At 41.1% G+C, this 16,775-nt stretch overlaps 4 protein-coding genes across 7 annotated transcripts in view; 1 reads left to right on the top strand and 3 right to left on the bottom strand.

The window, feature by feature from the left end:
- Nucleotides 1–52: 52 nt before the first annotated feature.
- Nucleotides 53–1,891, top strand: LOC135088074 (anaphase-promoting complex subunit 13-like). Of its 2 annotated transcripts, XM_063982959.1 has the most exons (3): nt 156–272; nt 505–715; nt 1,230–1,318. In XM_063982959.1, exons 1-2 carry the CDS (start codon nt 244–246, stop codon nt 713–715), a joined length of 240 nt encoding a protein of 79 aa, XP_063839029.1. In that variant the 5' UTR covers nt 156–243; the 3' UTR covers nt 1,230–1,318. The 2 variants fall into 2 exon arrangements, with proteins under 2 accessions (XP_063839028.1, XP_063839029.1); XM_063982958.1 differs by lacking the exon at nt 505–715 and having other exon boundaries at nt 53–272; nt 1,230–1,891.
- A 419-nt stretch (nt 1,892–2,310) lies between these two features.
- Nucleotides 2,311–4,221, bottom strand: LOC135088375 (uncharacterized). The gene is made up of 3 exons (XM_063983225.1): nt 3,899–4,221; nt 2,939–3,180; nt 2,311–2,475 (listed from the first exon to the last, which is right to left on the bottom strand). The coding sequence occupies exons 1-3, from the start codon at nt 4,197–4,199 to the stop codon at nt 2,320–2,322; spliced, it is 699 nt and encodes a 232-aa protein (XP_063839295.1). The 5' UTR covers nt 4,200–4,221; the 3' UTR covers nt 2,311–2,319.
- Nucleotides 4,222–4,835: 614 nt separating this feature from the next.
- Nucleotides 4,836–11,112, bottom strand: LOC135088076 (pre-mRNA-splicing factor CWC22 homolog). Its single transcript, XM_063982961.1, has 5 exons — nt 9,899–11,112; nt 8,992–9,649; nt 8,776–8,914; nt 7,181–7,277; nt 4,836–6,923 (listed from the first exon to the last, which is right to left on the bottom strand). The coding sequence occupies exons 1-5, from the start codon at nt 10,929–10,931 to the stop codon at nt 5,410–5,412; spliced, it is 3,441 nt and encodes a 1,146-aa protein (XP_063839031.1). The 5' UTR covers nt 10,932–11,112; the 3' UTR covers nt 4,836–5,409.
- Nucleotides 11,113–13,907: 2,795 nt separating this feature from the next.
- Nucleotides 13,908–16,775, bottom strand: part of LOC135088078 (meiosis-specific nuclear structural protein 1) — a 46,333-nt gene continuing 43,465 nt past the window's right edge. For all 3 annotated transcript variants that reach the window (XM_063982963.1, XM_063982962.1, XM_063982964.1), the window contains one exon: nt 13,908–15,751. In XM_063982963.1, the coding sequence (XP_063839033.1) occupies nt 15,674–15,751 (78 nt within the window). In that variant the 3' untranslated portion in view covers nt 13,908–15,673. The remainder of the gene's footprint in view (nt 15,752–16,775) is intronic.

The following is a 16,775-nucleotide window of genomic DNA, read 5'->3' on the forward strand; positions in this document are numbered from 1 at the left end:
CAGTTGTTTTCTGTCAGTGTCATGAGTGTCACTGTCACAAAAAATACTTTGCGTTTTGCACGTTGTATTTTATAATTGAGAAACTGCGAATTTCAGTTTAATTTAGTAAATAATCTAAGCTTCAATTAAACAGGTTCGTAGTCAATAATAAAATGAAGATAACAAGATACAAGAAGGTTCAAAAGTATCTCAAATTTTACTACAACAACTTTGGTTTCCACCAGCCTTACCAAGTTCTTATTGATGGCACATTCTGTTTTGCTGCATTCAAAGTGAGTTAGCGTCTATTATAAAAAATTGCCTACATCAAAACATGCAGGAGAATACCTAGTATTGAAAACAGTTGGGTCAGAGAAGCCTGGCCACAATCGTCAATTTATATCACGTCGTAATAATCAGCCCCCGCGGACTAACGGTCAAAAAGTTCTCTAACAATAAAAACCAGCCAATCAGGCATCTAAATCTAAAAGATCTCAAATAGTAAACGCAGTCCTTCCTCTACAGGATGGACAGTAAATACATTCGCATGGGGCGCTTGGCGGACATAGTAGACGAGGAGTGGCGGCTAGAGCAGCTGCCGCACGAAGACATCCAGGTGCCGCTGGAAGAGCTGCCCGACCCTGAGGCCGACAGCGCCGACTCGCACCTCACGCTCAGGGAGCAGAGCATGCGCTGGCAGGAGAACTTCCCCGAGCCCGCTCAGAATCAAAACTAGGTATTCTCCTGCATATTTTAGTTTAATAAGGCTCTTATTATTATTCTGATGGCTTCAATGGTGCGAATTTGAAGCACACTGGTTTTGCCAATGTCGAGTGTTTAGAGAGGCACTGTGGGCAGTGGAATTTGAAGGTTGCCGGTAAGACTGGGTTACACCATATTACGTTAACTGTAACAAACTTGAAGTGTTTCAATACAAAAACAATTTGCTGATAAAGTAAGATGGTGCAACTTAAGTTAAGTGTCTAGAGACAAAGCATGCTGTTAGTTTTTTTTTTAATTTACATTTACCCCTTATCTAGTGTCTTTATTATTTTTTAAGTTATTCCTGTCCCCATTGACCTTCCCAATCAATGGGAGACTGACCTTTTTTCAAAAAATCCCCATTCAGTTCTAAGAATTGAATACCCTGGTTTTTGTGGTCCCTAATTCTCTCTACTTGAATCTTTAATAATGGTATCAAACATATCCATTTATAATTCAATAAAACAATTTTGTTCTCCTATTTCCAGGAACAAATAAATATAAGAGACCAACTGCCTAAGTATTTAAACGGACAAGTAAAATTACTTACTACAAGATGCATAATAATAGAGACGGAAAAGATTGCCAAGAAGACCCACGGCGCTCTCACCATCCTGAAACAGTTCGGCCTCCACGAGTGCGGCCACAAGGACCCTATCACCGGCTCCAACTGCATTATGAGCATGATCGGAAAGAAGAATGACAAGCATTACATATTAGCGTCCCAAGATAGGGATTTACAGGAGAAATTTAGAACAAGGGCTGGTGTCCCACTGCTGTACCTACACAACAAGTCACCGACATTAGATAAACCGTCCAGGGCTAGCTACGATAAAGCAGGACAAACTTTAGAGGCACCGAGTGTATTCATAAGTGAGACTCAAAATGAAACACTGAAAACCATGAAAAAGGCCCTCGGTGTGGAAGAAAAAGTGGAGGAAGTTAAAGTGCCCATGAGAAAGAAAAAACCCCACAACCCCAACCCCTTGTCATGCAAAAAGAAGAAAAAGAAACCAGGTGTAAGGAATGAGGCTAAGAAACAGGATGGCGTCAGTGAAGGTAAAGTGAGGAAAAGAAAGAAAAAGAAGGTACCTAAGCATTTGAAAGAACAAATCAAGAATGTTGTATGATAATAAATGTTTTTAATAAACAGTTTCTTATTTTTTACCTAGAATATATTTTTCTATCTTTATTCCTAGAAGTCTGATATTCTGTAATAATAAGCAGTCAAACAAACTGAAATCTAGTCCCAATTTTACACTTGCATTTAAAAATACATCTTCAATCAATCCTTTATATTTCAAAGTCACACATCCACTGTTGCGGCTCCAGCTACATGATGCATCGAGATATTTAAAAGAGTAACCGCGCCCGCCTTTGTACTATCGGCCACAGCTCCAGCTACCTATTTCCGGTCATGTCGTCTCGTTCTATCGCAAAGAATCACCATTTGATGAGAGCTAGAGAAAAAACGAAAATGGGTAGCTGGAACTGGCCGACAGTACTTAGATAAAAAAAAAGATTATTATGGGTACTCAATAAAATATATTTTAGGCATAAACAAGGCAGATATAAGCGTCACTTTGGCTTGAACGGCCACAGGAACTTGAGCCTGTGGGCGCCGAAGGTCAGGATGTGGACCAGCGGCAGGTTGGCGATGTACACGGTGTGGAAGTGGCTGATGATGTCGTAGCACTCGTCTGGCTCGAACACTTCCTGCCCATCTGGCGAGTCCTGGAATATAACACGTGTATAGATAGATACTAAAGAAAATAAAAATACTAGATATCTAGATAGAACACCATTGTACACCACACAAGACAAGAAAAGAAATAAATATGCAAAAGATACGGTACTATTGAGGTGGCCTTTTAGCTATAAAGTGATCTCTTCCAGACAGCCTACTACCTTCATATGAAAACGTAATCGTTCCCAAGCCATTATGGACCTGACTCAGAGAACTAATAAGCCCTTTGCACTGCCTATTATCAGTTTGAAGAATTTATCATCATAACGTTTTTTTTTTAAACCCAGGGCCGATCGAGTTAACTGCCTCTCCCTTACACCTCCCCGCGTTCACCTCGTCTGTACCAGAGCGTCGCTGCGACATCGCGGCAGCTAGGTGCGCACTTAACTCGACCGGATTGTACCTTATATCACCTGAAATGTATCATTTGAACAGACCCTAGATAATCACCTCAATCGTATGCCGTATCATGATCTCCTTGAAGTAGAACCAGACGGCGGCCGGCGCCTGCCAATAGTACCACTTGAAGTAAAGGTGCGTGTGGAGATACAGCGTGATGAGCACGGCCAGCTTGAAGGCGCTGAAGTCGCGGCGCGCGGCGTACTCGATCGTTTCAGAAAGGAACCCGATGAGGAACGACTTCTCGGACAGGTTGAAGTTCTCTGTCACCTTCTTTTCGACTAAGAAGTAGGCTGAGAAGACGAAATCCTGTGTTAAAAACAGAGCTAGAATATGAAACGCTTTCGGTTTCCACCAAGTGAAGCCAGGTTATTAAAAACTTTAACCGCCTCTGTGGTCTAGTGGTAAGACCACCTGCTTCAGACGCAGAGGTCCCGGGTTCGATTCCTAGTGGGGGCAGATTTTTCTGTTCGGTTTGGTTGGTGGTAGGGCTTATTCTAAGTCCGCCTGGCTAGCTACCACCATCTTACCTAAGTCTGTCGCTATAACAACAATGTTAACAGCATTGTTGTGTTGAGACAGTTAGAGATAAGATAGCCAGTTCCTCCGTGGTTGAGGATTCCGGGTGAAGCTCGCTTCCACCTTCGGCCTGATCGTCACTTACCATCAGGTGAGATACAGGCCAAGAGCTTCCTCGTTGTGGATAAAAAAAAAACTTCTCCGGTCTGCTCCACCCTGGTGAAAACCGGGCCTTAAATTAGTCGTTTAAAGGTCAAAAAAATACTAAGTACTTGCTTGTATTTCTATCGCGTGTGTTGTAACACCTGAGGTCACCATAGTCCACAACCCTGGGATATAGTCTTCTTTTCGATGAGCTACTTACAACTACATGGTATGGTGTACAGACAGCAGGCACTTGGATAATTTGAGATCAGATTATAGGCCTTTTGTATCATCAGTTTTTGACCAAACCCACAGAACTGTTAAATGGACTAGAAAGCTAAAACTCACCCAGAAACCTCCTCAACCCATTCTCCTTGTCAGAATCAGCAGCCGCGATCATCTCGATGGCTTCCTCCTCGTTCATAATAGTCCCGATCAGCAGGCGAGGCCGCGCCTCCCGCCCGGGCCTTCTAAACGGAGGCGCGTCGTTCTCCCGCAAGGAGTTTAGATAAGAAGGCGCTGACAGCTGCACCTTTAGCTTCGTCTCCTCACTCTTCAGAGGGACGATGGGCGCGGAAGCCGCCTTTATTTGAACGGGATCCATTTTACTGGATTCCGTGCTGGTTTTAGAATCTAGTGTTGGCTCCATTTTGGTATTTATAATGTATGTTTTAAAATTACAACACTACTAATAATATGGTAAGAAAAAGAAACATTTACAACTTAATTATTGAGAAATATTTTGGTAAATATTAAGCAATCCTCAATGACAAATGTAATCAAATTGACATTATAACAGAACAAACAAGAGGCAAGACAGGAGTTTATTAATTAAAACTATTTTGATGAATTTATGGTTGGTCATTTTCGTTTCTGTGGGTCTAGACAAAGTGCAAATTATAATCGCAAACCAGTCGAAGTGGTCGAAAAGCCCCTTTTTTGTATGGAGTTTTGACGGATTCGATTTTCGATTCGATCAAAAAGTGCGTTTTGTCTAGGGGGGCTGGTTTATTTTATAAAAAAAAAATACTAAAATTATTCATTAGCTAAGAAGATTAACACACTGCACCGTGCTCCGCCGCGGTCCGCGTGGCTACATATAAAAAATCCCGCGCGCAGACGCGTTGTCAGTGTGTTGTGCGCGTGTTTTCTATGCAAACTGAGGTACTTGCATACAATGATCCCGCATCTGTCGTCCCGCGTACCGCGGCGGAGGGCGGTGCAGTGTGATAATGGCCTAACTTCATATCAGGGGGTTGTATAAAATTAGCAACATTGAAGCAAGTGGTTTTGAATCATTCATTACATTTATTCAATAAATTCTTAACTATAAATGAATCAATATTTACACACAGTTTACAAAGCATATTCAAGTAAGCCTAGGCGCAGACCACAGTCTTTTAGTTAGCCGATAGTTGAATCAATTTCCAATTTGTATGAAGAATCGCCCGATAATCGGTGTAGTGTTCGCACTTCCATACATGTTCATATGAATACTGATCAACAGCCCGACCCAACTATCCGCCAACTAAAATCGGTGGTCTGCGCCTAGGCTAAAACAAAGTTGTGTAGTGATTTGTTCACATACCGCTCTAGGTATTAGTGAATAATATGTATTTATAGCTCTGCGATAAAAAACGTGTCGTTAATTTTGTTGACACTGTGATGATGTACTTAGGCCCATTCCATGGCGCCTACACACGTCCCAAAGCCTACCACAACTTCGGAATAACATAATAAGGGCTGGTACTGAGAGGAAGTGGCGGATGAAACTCAGTCACCACAGCAGTGGATAGTGCTTTAACGAGTTATTTTTACCGCAGGGCTTATAAACCACAAGTATTTTGTACAAAGTTCAGTTACTTGGCCCAGTAACGACTGCCAAGCTCCCTTTGTATGCTAGCTCTTCTTCTTATATCCCATCCATCTGCCAACTCTTTATCGCTATCCTCCGGGCGAACCTTGTTCCTGCCTTTTTTCCTATTAACAGTTTCTTCTTCACTTGATGAATCGTCGCTGCTTGAAGAATCGTCCTCACTTGAACTAGATTCCACTTTCTTCTTGTGTTTCTTTTTGCTTTTTGATTCTTTCTTTCGGCTATCTTTCTTTTTCGTAGTTTTCTCCTCGTCACTGTCAGCATGCTTTCGCTTTTTATGTCTCTTTTCTCCAGAATCGTCACTCGACGTGTCATCTTCTGACTTTATTTTTTCATTTTTATCTCTGGACTGCTCTTCGTAACCAGAATCTTTTTTATTTCTCCTATCTTTTTTATATTCGAGACTTTCGTCGTCATGTCGACTTTCATAGTATCTTCGTCCTACGTTTTTATCATCGTATTCTTCGCGTTCTAGATCCCTGTCACGTCTTTTATCCTTCCTACTTTCTCGGCTTCTGTCGCTTTCATCAACTTCCCTACGATCATCTCTGTCACGCTTCCTGTCACTCGCATCTTCACGATCCCTATCATGACGCCTTTCTCCACTGTCTTCTCTATAATTTCTACTACTGTCTTCATCACGATCATGATTTTTACGGCGGTCTGAGTCCTTTTCACGTCGCCTATCGCTTCCATCTTCTCGATTCCTTTTACTACTCACTTCTTCGCGCTCAACAATTTGCCTGCGGTCAGAGTCTTTTTCGCGTCTCCTGTCGCTTGCGTTATCGCGATTTCTTTTAACTTCTTCGTCACGATCATAATCTCTGTCACGTCGCCTGTCGTTTTCATCCTCTCGATTTTTTTTACTACTTTCCTCACTACGCTCATCTCTCTGTCTACGGTCAGAGTCTCTATCACGTGTTCTGTCATCCCGATTTCCTCGGCTCACTTCTTCATCAGGATTTTGTCTACGTTCAGTATCTTTGTCACGTCGTCTGTCACTTCTGTCACTTGCATCGTCACGGCTTCTCCTAGCGTATTCTTCATCACTTTGTCTCCGGTCTGAGTCCCTGTCACGCTTTCTGTCACCATCTTCACGATTTCTTCTTCTAGCTTCTTCATCGCGCTCATCATTTTGCCTGCGATTCGAATCGCGTCTATTGTCGTCGCGATTCCTCCTATTATCATAACTATCGTGACCATTTCTTTCGTCTGGCTTTCTCCTGTCATCGTTTCTACGATCATTCCTGCTTCTGTCGTCTTCCCTTCGCCTCGGCACATCCCGCGGTTTGAGGAAGTTGTCGCTGTCTCTTTCATTTCTCTCGGGCCTGCTTTGAGTGCGGCGCGCGTCTTTGCCGTAGGTGTCATAAAACCCGTCGTGGCCCCACCGTTCGGTATCGTTTTTCTTGGGCTCCGAATCTTCATCTGTCTTGGATGATTTTTCTTTGTTCTTGTCTTTTTTCTTTTTCTTTTGCTTGTTTCCCTCATCTTCTGATTCTGTAAATGTAGATACTTGGGTTATTTTATTGCCAGCACTGTAGCTAATATAATTGAAAGTAAACTTGCTTGTAAAATTTATTTGTCCATGTAGCAGTTGCAAAAACAAAATAAATATACAAATTATTGCATTTTAAGAGACAAAGATAAGACACATAAAAGTGCACGTACTTAAGGTACAAGCCTACCCTGGAAAAATTTCCAGGGTGGATAATTAACCATACGTCAATGGGCTCAACAGTAAATGCTCCACGTACCACTTGAGCTGGAGTCACTGGAAGAGTCGGAGCTGGAGCTGCTGGAGCTGGACGACTCGCTGTCCACGTTGATCTCCGTCACAGCGGCTGGGACGTTCTGGAGGGAAATACGAAATTACATTGAGGTAATGATATTACAGAACTATAGATATGTTACGTTCATAGAAATTACGATTTTAATCCGTGCCGAGCTATTCCAAATTGCACACATTGACAAATGTAACTGATAAGTGAAACAAAAGATACGAAATAGCACGCAAATGAAAGAGATAGCTATAGTTTTAACGATTCTGCACTAACTAATCTATGTCCGCAGCGCACGCATCCTTATCGCTCTAACGTCAAAACAAGATCGCTTTCTCTTTCTTAACTTGAACATGGCGCATGGCGTCTTGATTGTTTGCATAAATAATTGAAAATATAAATACTAAATAATTTTGCATAATCACATGTGGTAAGAGATCCCTTGTATTTTGTTTACTTTAGAGTCATAATTGGTACACTTTCGAAACACACACGATGGCATTTTTTATTTATTTTGGTAAGAACACAGGAACTTACGGTGTGGTACGCACGCGATTGCGCACGACGCAGGCCACACGAAGACTAAACACAAGACGTCCCAATTGGGACGTATTTGAGTATTCACAGCGCGAGCGCTTATAACATATCTGCTTTTGTTTTTATATAATATCATTGCATTGAGGTTGAATATTAATGAGGAATCACTACAGTGGACCCCCGGTAGTCCGACAAACATTTTGCAGGGCAGTGTCGAACTATCGAATTCGTCGGATTATAGAGTGCTGCCTAAGACCCCCTATAGTCCGGATTTTTTTTACAAAAGAGAGGTACTCTTTTGTAAAAAAAATAATCCGACAAATTACAGATCCAATGATAAGATTCTTTATACATACATATGTACTCTGAAATACTAATTATACTTCATTATGTATGTCAGATTTAGTAAATTAAACAACAACAGAGAGCTTACGTTTTATTATAAAATTAACGTCATTAATGCTATAGAACTTACAAAAAATATGCAATAACTTTTCATGCTTAGCGAATACGTATTCAATAATAAATAATAGACCATGTCGGATTACAGGGGGCGCCGGATTAGACAGGGGCCGGACTACCGGGGGTCCACTGTAGTATCATGTTAGATATCGTGCGTGTGCTTGTAAGGCTAAGAACTCCACGGCGCGATTTTCACCAGCGCCCGCGGCGATTGCGGGCGATGATCGGCGGATGCGTAACCGCGTAAATAACCGGTCCCGTGAGTTTTGAAATAAAACCGTAATTCCACAGCCGCCGTGGTCGACAGAGTAAACACAGTTACGCAGTCACTGTCTGTACAAGCTTACGCACACAGCGCCACGCGTCTAGATGAGTTGAAGTATGTGTAAATGTGTTTAAAATGATATTAGATGGAAGGTATTTTTTTTGTGGTAAATATTAGGTAGGATGCACATCATCTACATATTTTATTTTCATGGTAACTTTAACAACAATGCTACACAATGCAAAATTGTGGTAGCATTTAAATGAATGTAGATTTTAGTCCTTCATATAATATATTATGTACATACCTTTGGCATTTGTTTCAAGTGTTCACGCAATTCATCCGTCAGTCCTCCCAAACCAATAGATGTGAAGAAGTTGATAGAGAATCTTGTGTTCTTTGGGTTGTCTCTTGGGAATATACCCAAAAATGCTTCTTGGAGTGTTCTGAAATAGAAAAACAAAAGCCATTAACATTACAAACTTTAAATAAGATTAAGCACGAAACGAGAAGCAGAACTCACGGATCTTTGAGGCGGTCGTTCAGTTTCTTCAAGCCCATGTACTCTGCCAGTTCTTGGAACAAAATTTTAATGTAAATACGGCTGGAACTCGTCGTATCTTCTTCATTCAACTTGACACACTCAAGGACTTCCCAACTTATTGAATCAGTGAAGAGAAGATGGGCAAAAAACTTGCTAACATTCCTCAGTCTGTTTGTGTCCAGTCTGTGAGCTGTGCCATATGAATCTTTAAAGATTTCCTCAAACGGGCCAATGTATATTCGGTTGATATTGCAAAACCTCTGCGCTAGAAGCCCATAAAACTTTTCATAAGTACGTTGCTCTGCACAGCAATCTAAGAACATGTGACACAGTTCTACCTCTTGGCCAGGTTTTAGCTGCATTTTCATCAGTTTGTGAGCACATTCCTCGAAGTCCAAACTGGAGTTGATGGTAAGGTATATTGTTCTCCGCAGTGCGACGAGATTGGTCTCCGTATTGTCTATGATGGTGACGGGCTTCTGTTCGTCCTCGGCCTCGTCCTCGTCGGAGTCCTCGCTGCCGCTCTCCCCGGAGCCGTCCTCCTCTCCCGACTCAGCGTCCGAGCCAAGAATCTCCTTACTCAGTGTTTTGTATTTTTGCTCATTTTCCTCATACTTCTCATCAAATTTGAAGACATCTGAAATTGTTTAATACTGTGCATTAGTGGAAGTAAAAGTAGAGAAATATTTCTTTGTATTGTGCGTAAACATCCAATCACAGTAAATAAAATTATTATGTCAGTATCAGAATAACAATATGAATATCTAGTTATTTATTAGCATTGAACCATTCCAATGATAAAAACAACATGCTAATCTGAATCAGAAATTACAAAATGATGTCTAAAATACTAACAAACAATTAATTATTATCAATATCAACTTACTCAAAATATCTTGCGAATCTGTGGCATCGTCCAACATCAGCAGATGGGTGAACTGCTCCTCCTCCGGCACCAGCTCCAACTCCTCGATCAGCGCCGGGTGGTCCTTGAAGCCGTCCTTCCACACTTGGAACATAACCTCGATCATGTACTGCACCCTCTTGTCCAGCTGACCCTCGTGAAGAATATTCCTCAACATCTCAAATATCGCATTCACACCTTTAGATGAAACCTCCGTCAATTTCTGGCCGCATTCCTTCAGAAAGGCTATCGCCACTTCCACAGAATCATCGGTCGGAGATTCCACTAACAGAGTCAACAATTCTAAAGCTAGGATTTCGTGAGCCACCCTCTGGTTAACTAAATGAGCAATGAACGAAGCTGAAGAAATGCATATCGGTTTGTCATTCCGTTTGAAACCTCTTTTGAACTGTATAACCAACCTCTTCAATAACAACTCCCCAATATTTGGGAATCGCGAGTTTACTGCGGCTACTAGAGCAGCATATACGTTCGTAAACGTAGGGGATGCGGCCTGTGCCTGGATTACCGAACGACACAGCAAACCTCTCCCGCGAACAATATTTTCTTTCAATAGTTCCTTTATTATGATGCCGATGTTTCCGACGTTGATTTTGTTGATGTGCCCATGTATGGACTTCTTTAGAGCCTCCCAGGCAAGGCGCTGGTACGCAATAGATGACTTGTCGGTGATCTGTGCCTGCATCATCCGCAGCCGCGCTGGCGGGATGTAAGCGCCTCCGGTCCTCGTGTTGAGCATGTCGGTCTCCTTCGCCTTCCTCTCGGGAATGACTGGTTTAGATTCCGAATCCTTTGAATCATTGGCAGTCTTTTCCTGTTTCATGGGCACTTCGGGCGACCGAGATCTAGAATTTTTTCGCTTACGTCTGGATTCTTTATCGCGATGCCGAGCGGGGGATCTGGATTTAGACCTCCTTTTATGTTTTCTGTCCTTGTGATAGTCATCATCGTCTTGTTTATCCTTTTTACGCTTGGCATCTCTGCTGGATTCCATTTCGACGGCCTATAGGTTACTTCGAACCAAACCAAACTGAATATATAAAACACTAAACTTTCTAGAGTTTTAAACTATTAATGCCTATTTAGAATAATTATATTATTTCATTTAACACCATGAAAAATTTGATAAAATCGCACACGCAAAATAACTCACACACACGAACTGTGCGCACGAAATTGACATTACTTTGACATATTTGCGTTGCCCCAAAGAAAATACCACAGAGCACGTGAAAATACCACAGAAAATACCACAGAGTATTTTTTTTAATTTTTTTTTAAATAAGCTCTGCTCTGGTCATATAAGAGTGGCCATGACCATAACAAATTTATTTAAAGGACTGACTAGAGTAATATGTAATATTTAACGGTGTAGTGCATGCAGTCCAACCAAGCATCGAACTAGTACGGTACCTATACGGGAATGCAGGATCTTTCGCCGGATGATTCATCTGCGCACGCCCACCAATATGTCCGGTAACGACTGAAGTAAAATCCGCATTCATCTGTATTGTTTTAAGTAAGGGACCACAACTTAGAGAACTAAATGTACCACAACTAGTCATTACATTACTATTTATTGCATTTATTTTATAACAACAACAGTCACCCACTTCTATACAGGGTGTTAGGTAAATGGGTATATGAGCCGACATTAGCGCCCATGTTAAAACATGGTCAATGGTCATATAAATGGTATGGTGAAGTCAGAAATTTGATATCATCATTTTAATTTTCATACAAAATAAATTTTATAAAATACGATATGTGTTAACATGGGCTGTGTCGGCTCATATACCCATTTACCTAACACCCTGTATAGTGTCTCCACCTGTGGCCTGCTTGAGATATTGGATTAGCCGCATGAGAGCTCTTGAATAATAATTCTATTAAGCTGTTTGGCCCAATAGTTAGCTGGTAGAGAATGCCATACGGCATTAAGTTCGTCTTTGGTTCTGAACATTTTCAGGGAAGGAGTTTCATACGTGACCAGTATATTCTTCTATGCTTGATGATCAAGCAGGATGGTATATGGGATTAATAAACTGAATAATAAAGGGTGAAATCAATAATAAAACAATAGTTTATTAGTATTTATGACTTTATTCATTACGACAATGAAACTACAAAAGTTGCCGGCACTTCGAACAGCAATTTCCATATTACCTCACAAACTGAAGCACATTAATTAATCAATCACATAAAATATAAAAATTAACGTTAAAACACCATTATAAGAGATAGAGTGACTAACATTACGCAAAAATTACGAAAAACAAAATATAATAATTCTGAAAGCTATATTTTGCATCGCTATACATGATTCGTCTCGATCGTGATATTCTAAAAGGCTACACAATACCCAAGGCAAATTGGTCAGAGGTTTTCACATCTTCACCGAGAAACAAGCTAGTAACTTACACCTAGTTCCCTTACTCACATCAGCGTAGTAACATAGAGTAAGCAGGCAAGCCACTCGCCCCGCGCTCCGCGTCAAGCAGACACATCTCTTATTATATACAATTATTATCATTTCTCTGACGTTGAAACGGATCGACGCTAAATGAACGGCGAAAATATATAAATGCAGGGGTACCCTCACTACCTGTGCGCCACACATCCAGCGCCATCTCACAAGCGTCGTGTCCAACACCAACATTCTACCTTTAAAAAAATATAAAACGCTATGAAGGCAGTTTATACGTTACGATTTAACGGTATTATCCGAGAGCCGATTTACGTTACAGAGGCACTTCCGATGTTTACTATATTTTTAACACATTCAATTTGAGATCATAAAAGGAAGTGATTACTTAATTTAAACGTGTAGACTAGATGATGTGGCGTGTCACGGACCGGTAAGATGTTTTGTCTCAGCAGCGTCTTTACTTTCGTTTGTTATCGCTTACAGTCAAGTTTATCGTATGAAGTACTTCGAAACTATTGTGTCTTAAACAAACATCTTGCCAGTCCGCGGGTGGTGATAACTAATAACAATTAGACCGGCATCACCGAGCACAAGCGACGACCAACCTGGCGCAAAAACCTAGCCACAAACAACCCGCGACACGACAGTCTTCCCAAACAACCGATAACGTAATTATAAAATATATTAACATTACAATGGACAGTCAATAGCGTAACGGCGATTAATGAGTGATACGAACTCGAGACAAACTTAAATTTAGATTATACCTCCCTAAAATACTGTTGCGTATGATAAACATTAAAAATATGATATAAGTCTATACCTAACGACGAGGACACTCGTCAGCCTCCTCCTCGTTCCATCTCACTTCCGATTTCGACGTTATTTGCCGAGGGTTCCGTACTCGCGACACTTTGCACTAATTAAAATAAATAATCGGGCTATTTTTCCGATAAATTACAGGCAATATTTTTTAGATTTTCTGTACAGAACCCAACTAACGTACTTGATATTTTCCGCTCGATACGTCGGAACCACTGCTGTACGTAGCAGCGGTTTCGTCATATTGAGGGTCGATTTACACGCCACGACTAAAACATTCTTAGAATTTTATTAAAATAGGCCATATCTTAAAAGTGTCAGCATTTTTGCCTTACCGGTGAAAAAATAACATTAGGATCGAATTATGTCGTAAGCATGATCACGAGAATCGTTCGGTGTCACGTATCGCGCCAACGCAGAACACGTATTGCGTGGGTGCGGCGCGTGCGATCAATATATGTAGTGGCCCCGCTGAGGCCACAGGCCGAAGGCGATGAAAACTTATCACATCATAGAATTTACGACTTGCGAGTTAAGATTCGAATTTGCATGACACCTATATTTATGATTATTGAAACACTGTAATTGTTGATACCAAACAGCAAAATTTTACATCGCTTCCTAATTTAAAAATTAGGGTCTGAAAACTTGGTTAGCATTTTTTGATTTTGAAATTCACTGACACCTCAGAACATGATGTAGTTTATGCTATACAATACATGTTCTAGTGTCCTCTGACAAATAAGCATCGAGCGAATTTGAATCAAATCCTGCTAGTCATAAAATTCACAGTGAAAGTGTTTTCCACACGCTGGCAAATCCGGTGTTCAGCAGGGCCGCCTATCACAATATTGTTCCGTGTCCGCGCGACGCTTGCAAGTAAGCGCCTCACACACTCACCAGAGATCCGCAGGCCGCCAAACAACGCCACAAAAAATACCTCCAGTAGACATCTTTACCGGGACCCGTTTCTGTATCGAAAACCACCTAAATCTTAGAATCCATATAAAATGCCCATAAGGCCATCGTCCCGTCTATAAAAGTGATATCCTTTGTCAATCTAAAGCGCTCGATAAATCAACGAATCCCCGATAAAAACATCTACCAACTCGAGTTTTCGTATTTTAACTACTCGATTTTCAACTACAACGCATATTTTCTACTTCGTTACATCGAGTGTGCGAAACATTTTGTACTTTGATACTTGTTGTGCTCACTGGTAATTTGGTTTTTAATTTATGAAAATGGTGCTTGTTCGATTTGTTTAAAATATATAAAATTACCAATCAGCACAACTACACAGACATTTGGAAGATAACGGAAGAGTTTATACATCAATCTAGCTAGGGCAACTCGAACAGAGATTTTACGGAAGATACGACATACATTGGAGCGGTATAAGGCGCGGACTTCTAGCATCCAGAATCTTCAAATTTTATAAGTGACAGATTGTATCCTCATTCCTGGGTGTGTCGTAAGTTTCCGTAATATTCCGGAATCATTCCGGATGCTTGCAGTCAGACCTCAAAGATACAGTCTTCATTGTGTACGTTTAAAATTACTTTTTCTATTCATAGGCATTTGTGCATTCGACATTCCGAAACCTTTTACGAAAATTAAGTGTTATCTCCCTTTACTTTGGTCAGCGTCGGGGTGAGTAGTTGGGCGAATGCTTAGGACTCAAAAGCGTAGATGTCGGTTTTGGGGCCAATACAAGCAACCTTCAAAATATAAGCAGAGTCAAGTTTAAACCACCGATACAATGCTGTCAACTAGGGGGTTACTCCGAAAAACGCTATCCGAAGTTTTGAAAGTTGCCATCCCTTTCGCGCAAAGTATGAGCGAAGGAGACAGATAGACCCGAAACTACATAAACAGCGTTTCGGAATAGCCCCTTCGCCATCCCTCTCACGCAAAGTATGAGCGAAGGAGACAGATAGACCCGAAACTACATAAACAGCGTTTCGGAATAGCCCCTTCGCCATCCCTCTCACGCAAAGTATGAGCGAAGGAGTCAGATAGACCCAAAACCACGCAAACAGCGTTTCGGAGGAGCCCTCTCGTTTCACGTCGTGTAATAGAAATGTTTTTCATTAACAACGGATTTCATTGTCACGTGCCAAAGGGTGTTTTAACCTCTCCTATGCTTTGTCTCATATCTGTGCAACCTCTGTCAACTGCTTTGTCTCAGATCTAAGACAAGACTACTTTGGTCATTTTGAAACATCATTTGAAAACCGTAGCAGTTGGGGGTGCAGTTTTGCGTGGCTCAATAGCACGCCAAATGTTTTGACTTGACTCGGCCTAACTTAGTTCCTAGAGCGTACGGATTTCATTGTCACGTGTTTGGGTGGCAGGGGTGTTTTAATAAGTTGGTTTTGACTTGACTCGGCCTAACTTAGTTCCTAGAGCGTAGCTGTATTGGCCCTAAAGGTAGCTAATCGTCCAACGGCCGCGCTCCCGGTGCGTGGTGGTGTGTGTTGTGTCTAGGCGGCGGCGTGTGCGTGCGTGTCGGTGTCTGCGCGCGCGCTCTTGTTCTGTCGCACCAGCTCCGCGCGTCGCTCCTGAAACACCAGAGATTCGTTAGATTTATCTCTGGAACTATAATTATACGAGAGGGGACCGTAAGAAACCCTACGTCTAAAATAGTAAGGTCACAAGCAGACTCCTCGTCTGCTCGTGACCACGGCTGCAGCATCGCAGCCGAAACGTCAAGCCGTGAGTACATAATGTAACTCATTAATAAACGTCGCGTTAAGACCCGTGTCTTACTATTTTAGTTGAAATGGAACGCGAAGTTTAAAACATCTACACGTTTAGAAACTTTTCTGAAGCTTAACTTATCTTACTTAGTTGTCCCCTCTCGTACTACCACTGGTCTGATTTCAAAAATATTTTTGTGTTGGATAGCCCATTAATCGAGGACGGTTTTAGGCTAAATAACATCACCCTACAGCCGATAGGGGCGGAGCAGTAAAGAAAAATGTTGCAAAAACGGGAAGTGAGGGATCAACTGAGTCCCCCAGCCAATAAATATCAGATTCTATTCTAATTTTAAAATTAAAATTGTCACTTTTTGATACTAGTCTAGGGGCAGTATTAGAACTGGATTTTGATTAGCTTTGACAGATGAAGCAGTTAGAAGACCAAACATATAGCTCAAGAATGTTGAGTTTTAACCCATAATGTCCTATTGAAGATTACTGGTCGTCTGACGAAAGACAAAACAAGAGTGGAGTCCCACAAGGGAGTGTATTGGGACCCACCCTATTCTTACTATACATAAATAATTTATCTGACGTAACAAATCATAAATGTATTCTATTTGCTGATGACATTACAATAATTATAACCACTGACAAAAAAATAAATACAATTAAGGACCACGAAATTGACATAAACAATACTTTACATAATACTATCCAATGGCTTGACAACAATAATTTGACAATTAATCTGAATAAAACTAATTACATACAATTTAATCAATCCAAACACTTACAATATAATTTTAATTTAAATATAAATGTTGGAAATGTAGCAATCAAGAAGGCATCCGAAACAAATTTTTTAGGTATAACAATCGAC

The sequence above is a fragment of the Ostrinia nubilalis genome, chromosome 3, assembly GCF_963855985.1.
Source record: "Ostrinia nubilalis chromosome 3, ilOstNubi1.1, whole genome shotgun sequence".
Classification (NCBI taxonomy): domain Eukaryota; kingdom Metazoa; phylum Arthropoda; class Insecta; order Lepidoptera; family Crambidae; genus Ostrinia; species Ostrinia nubilalis.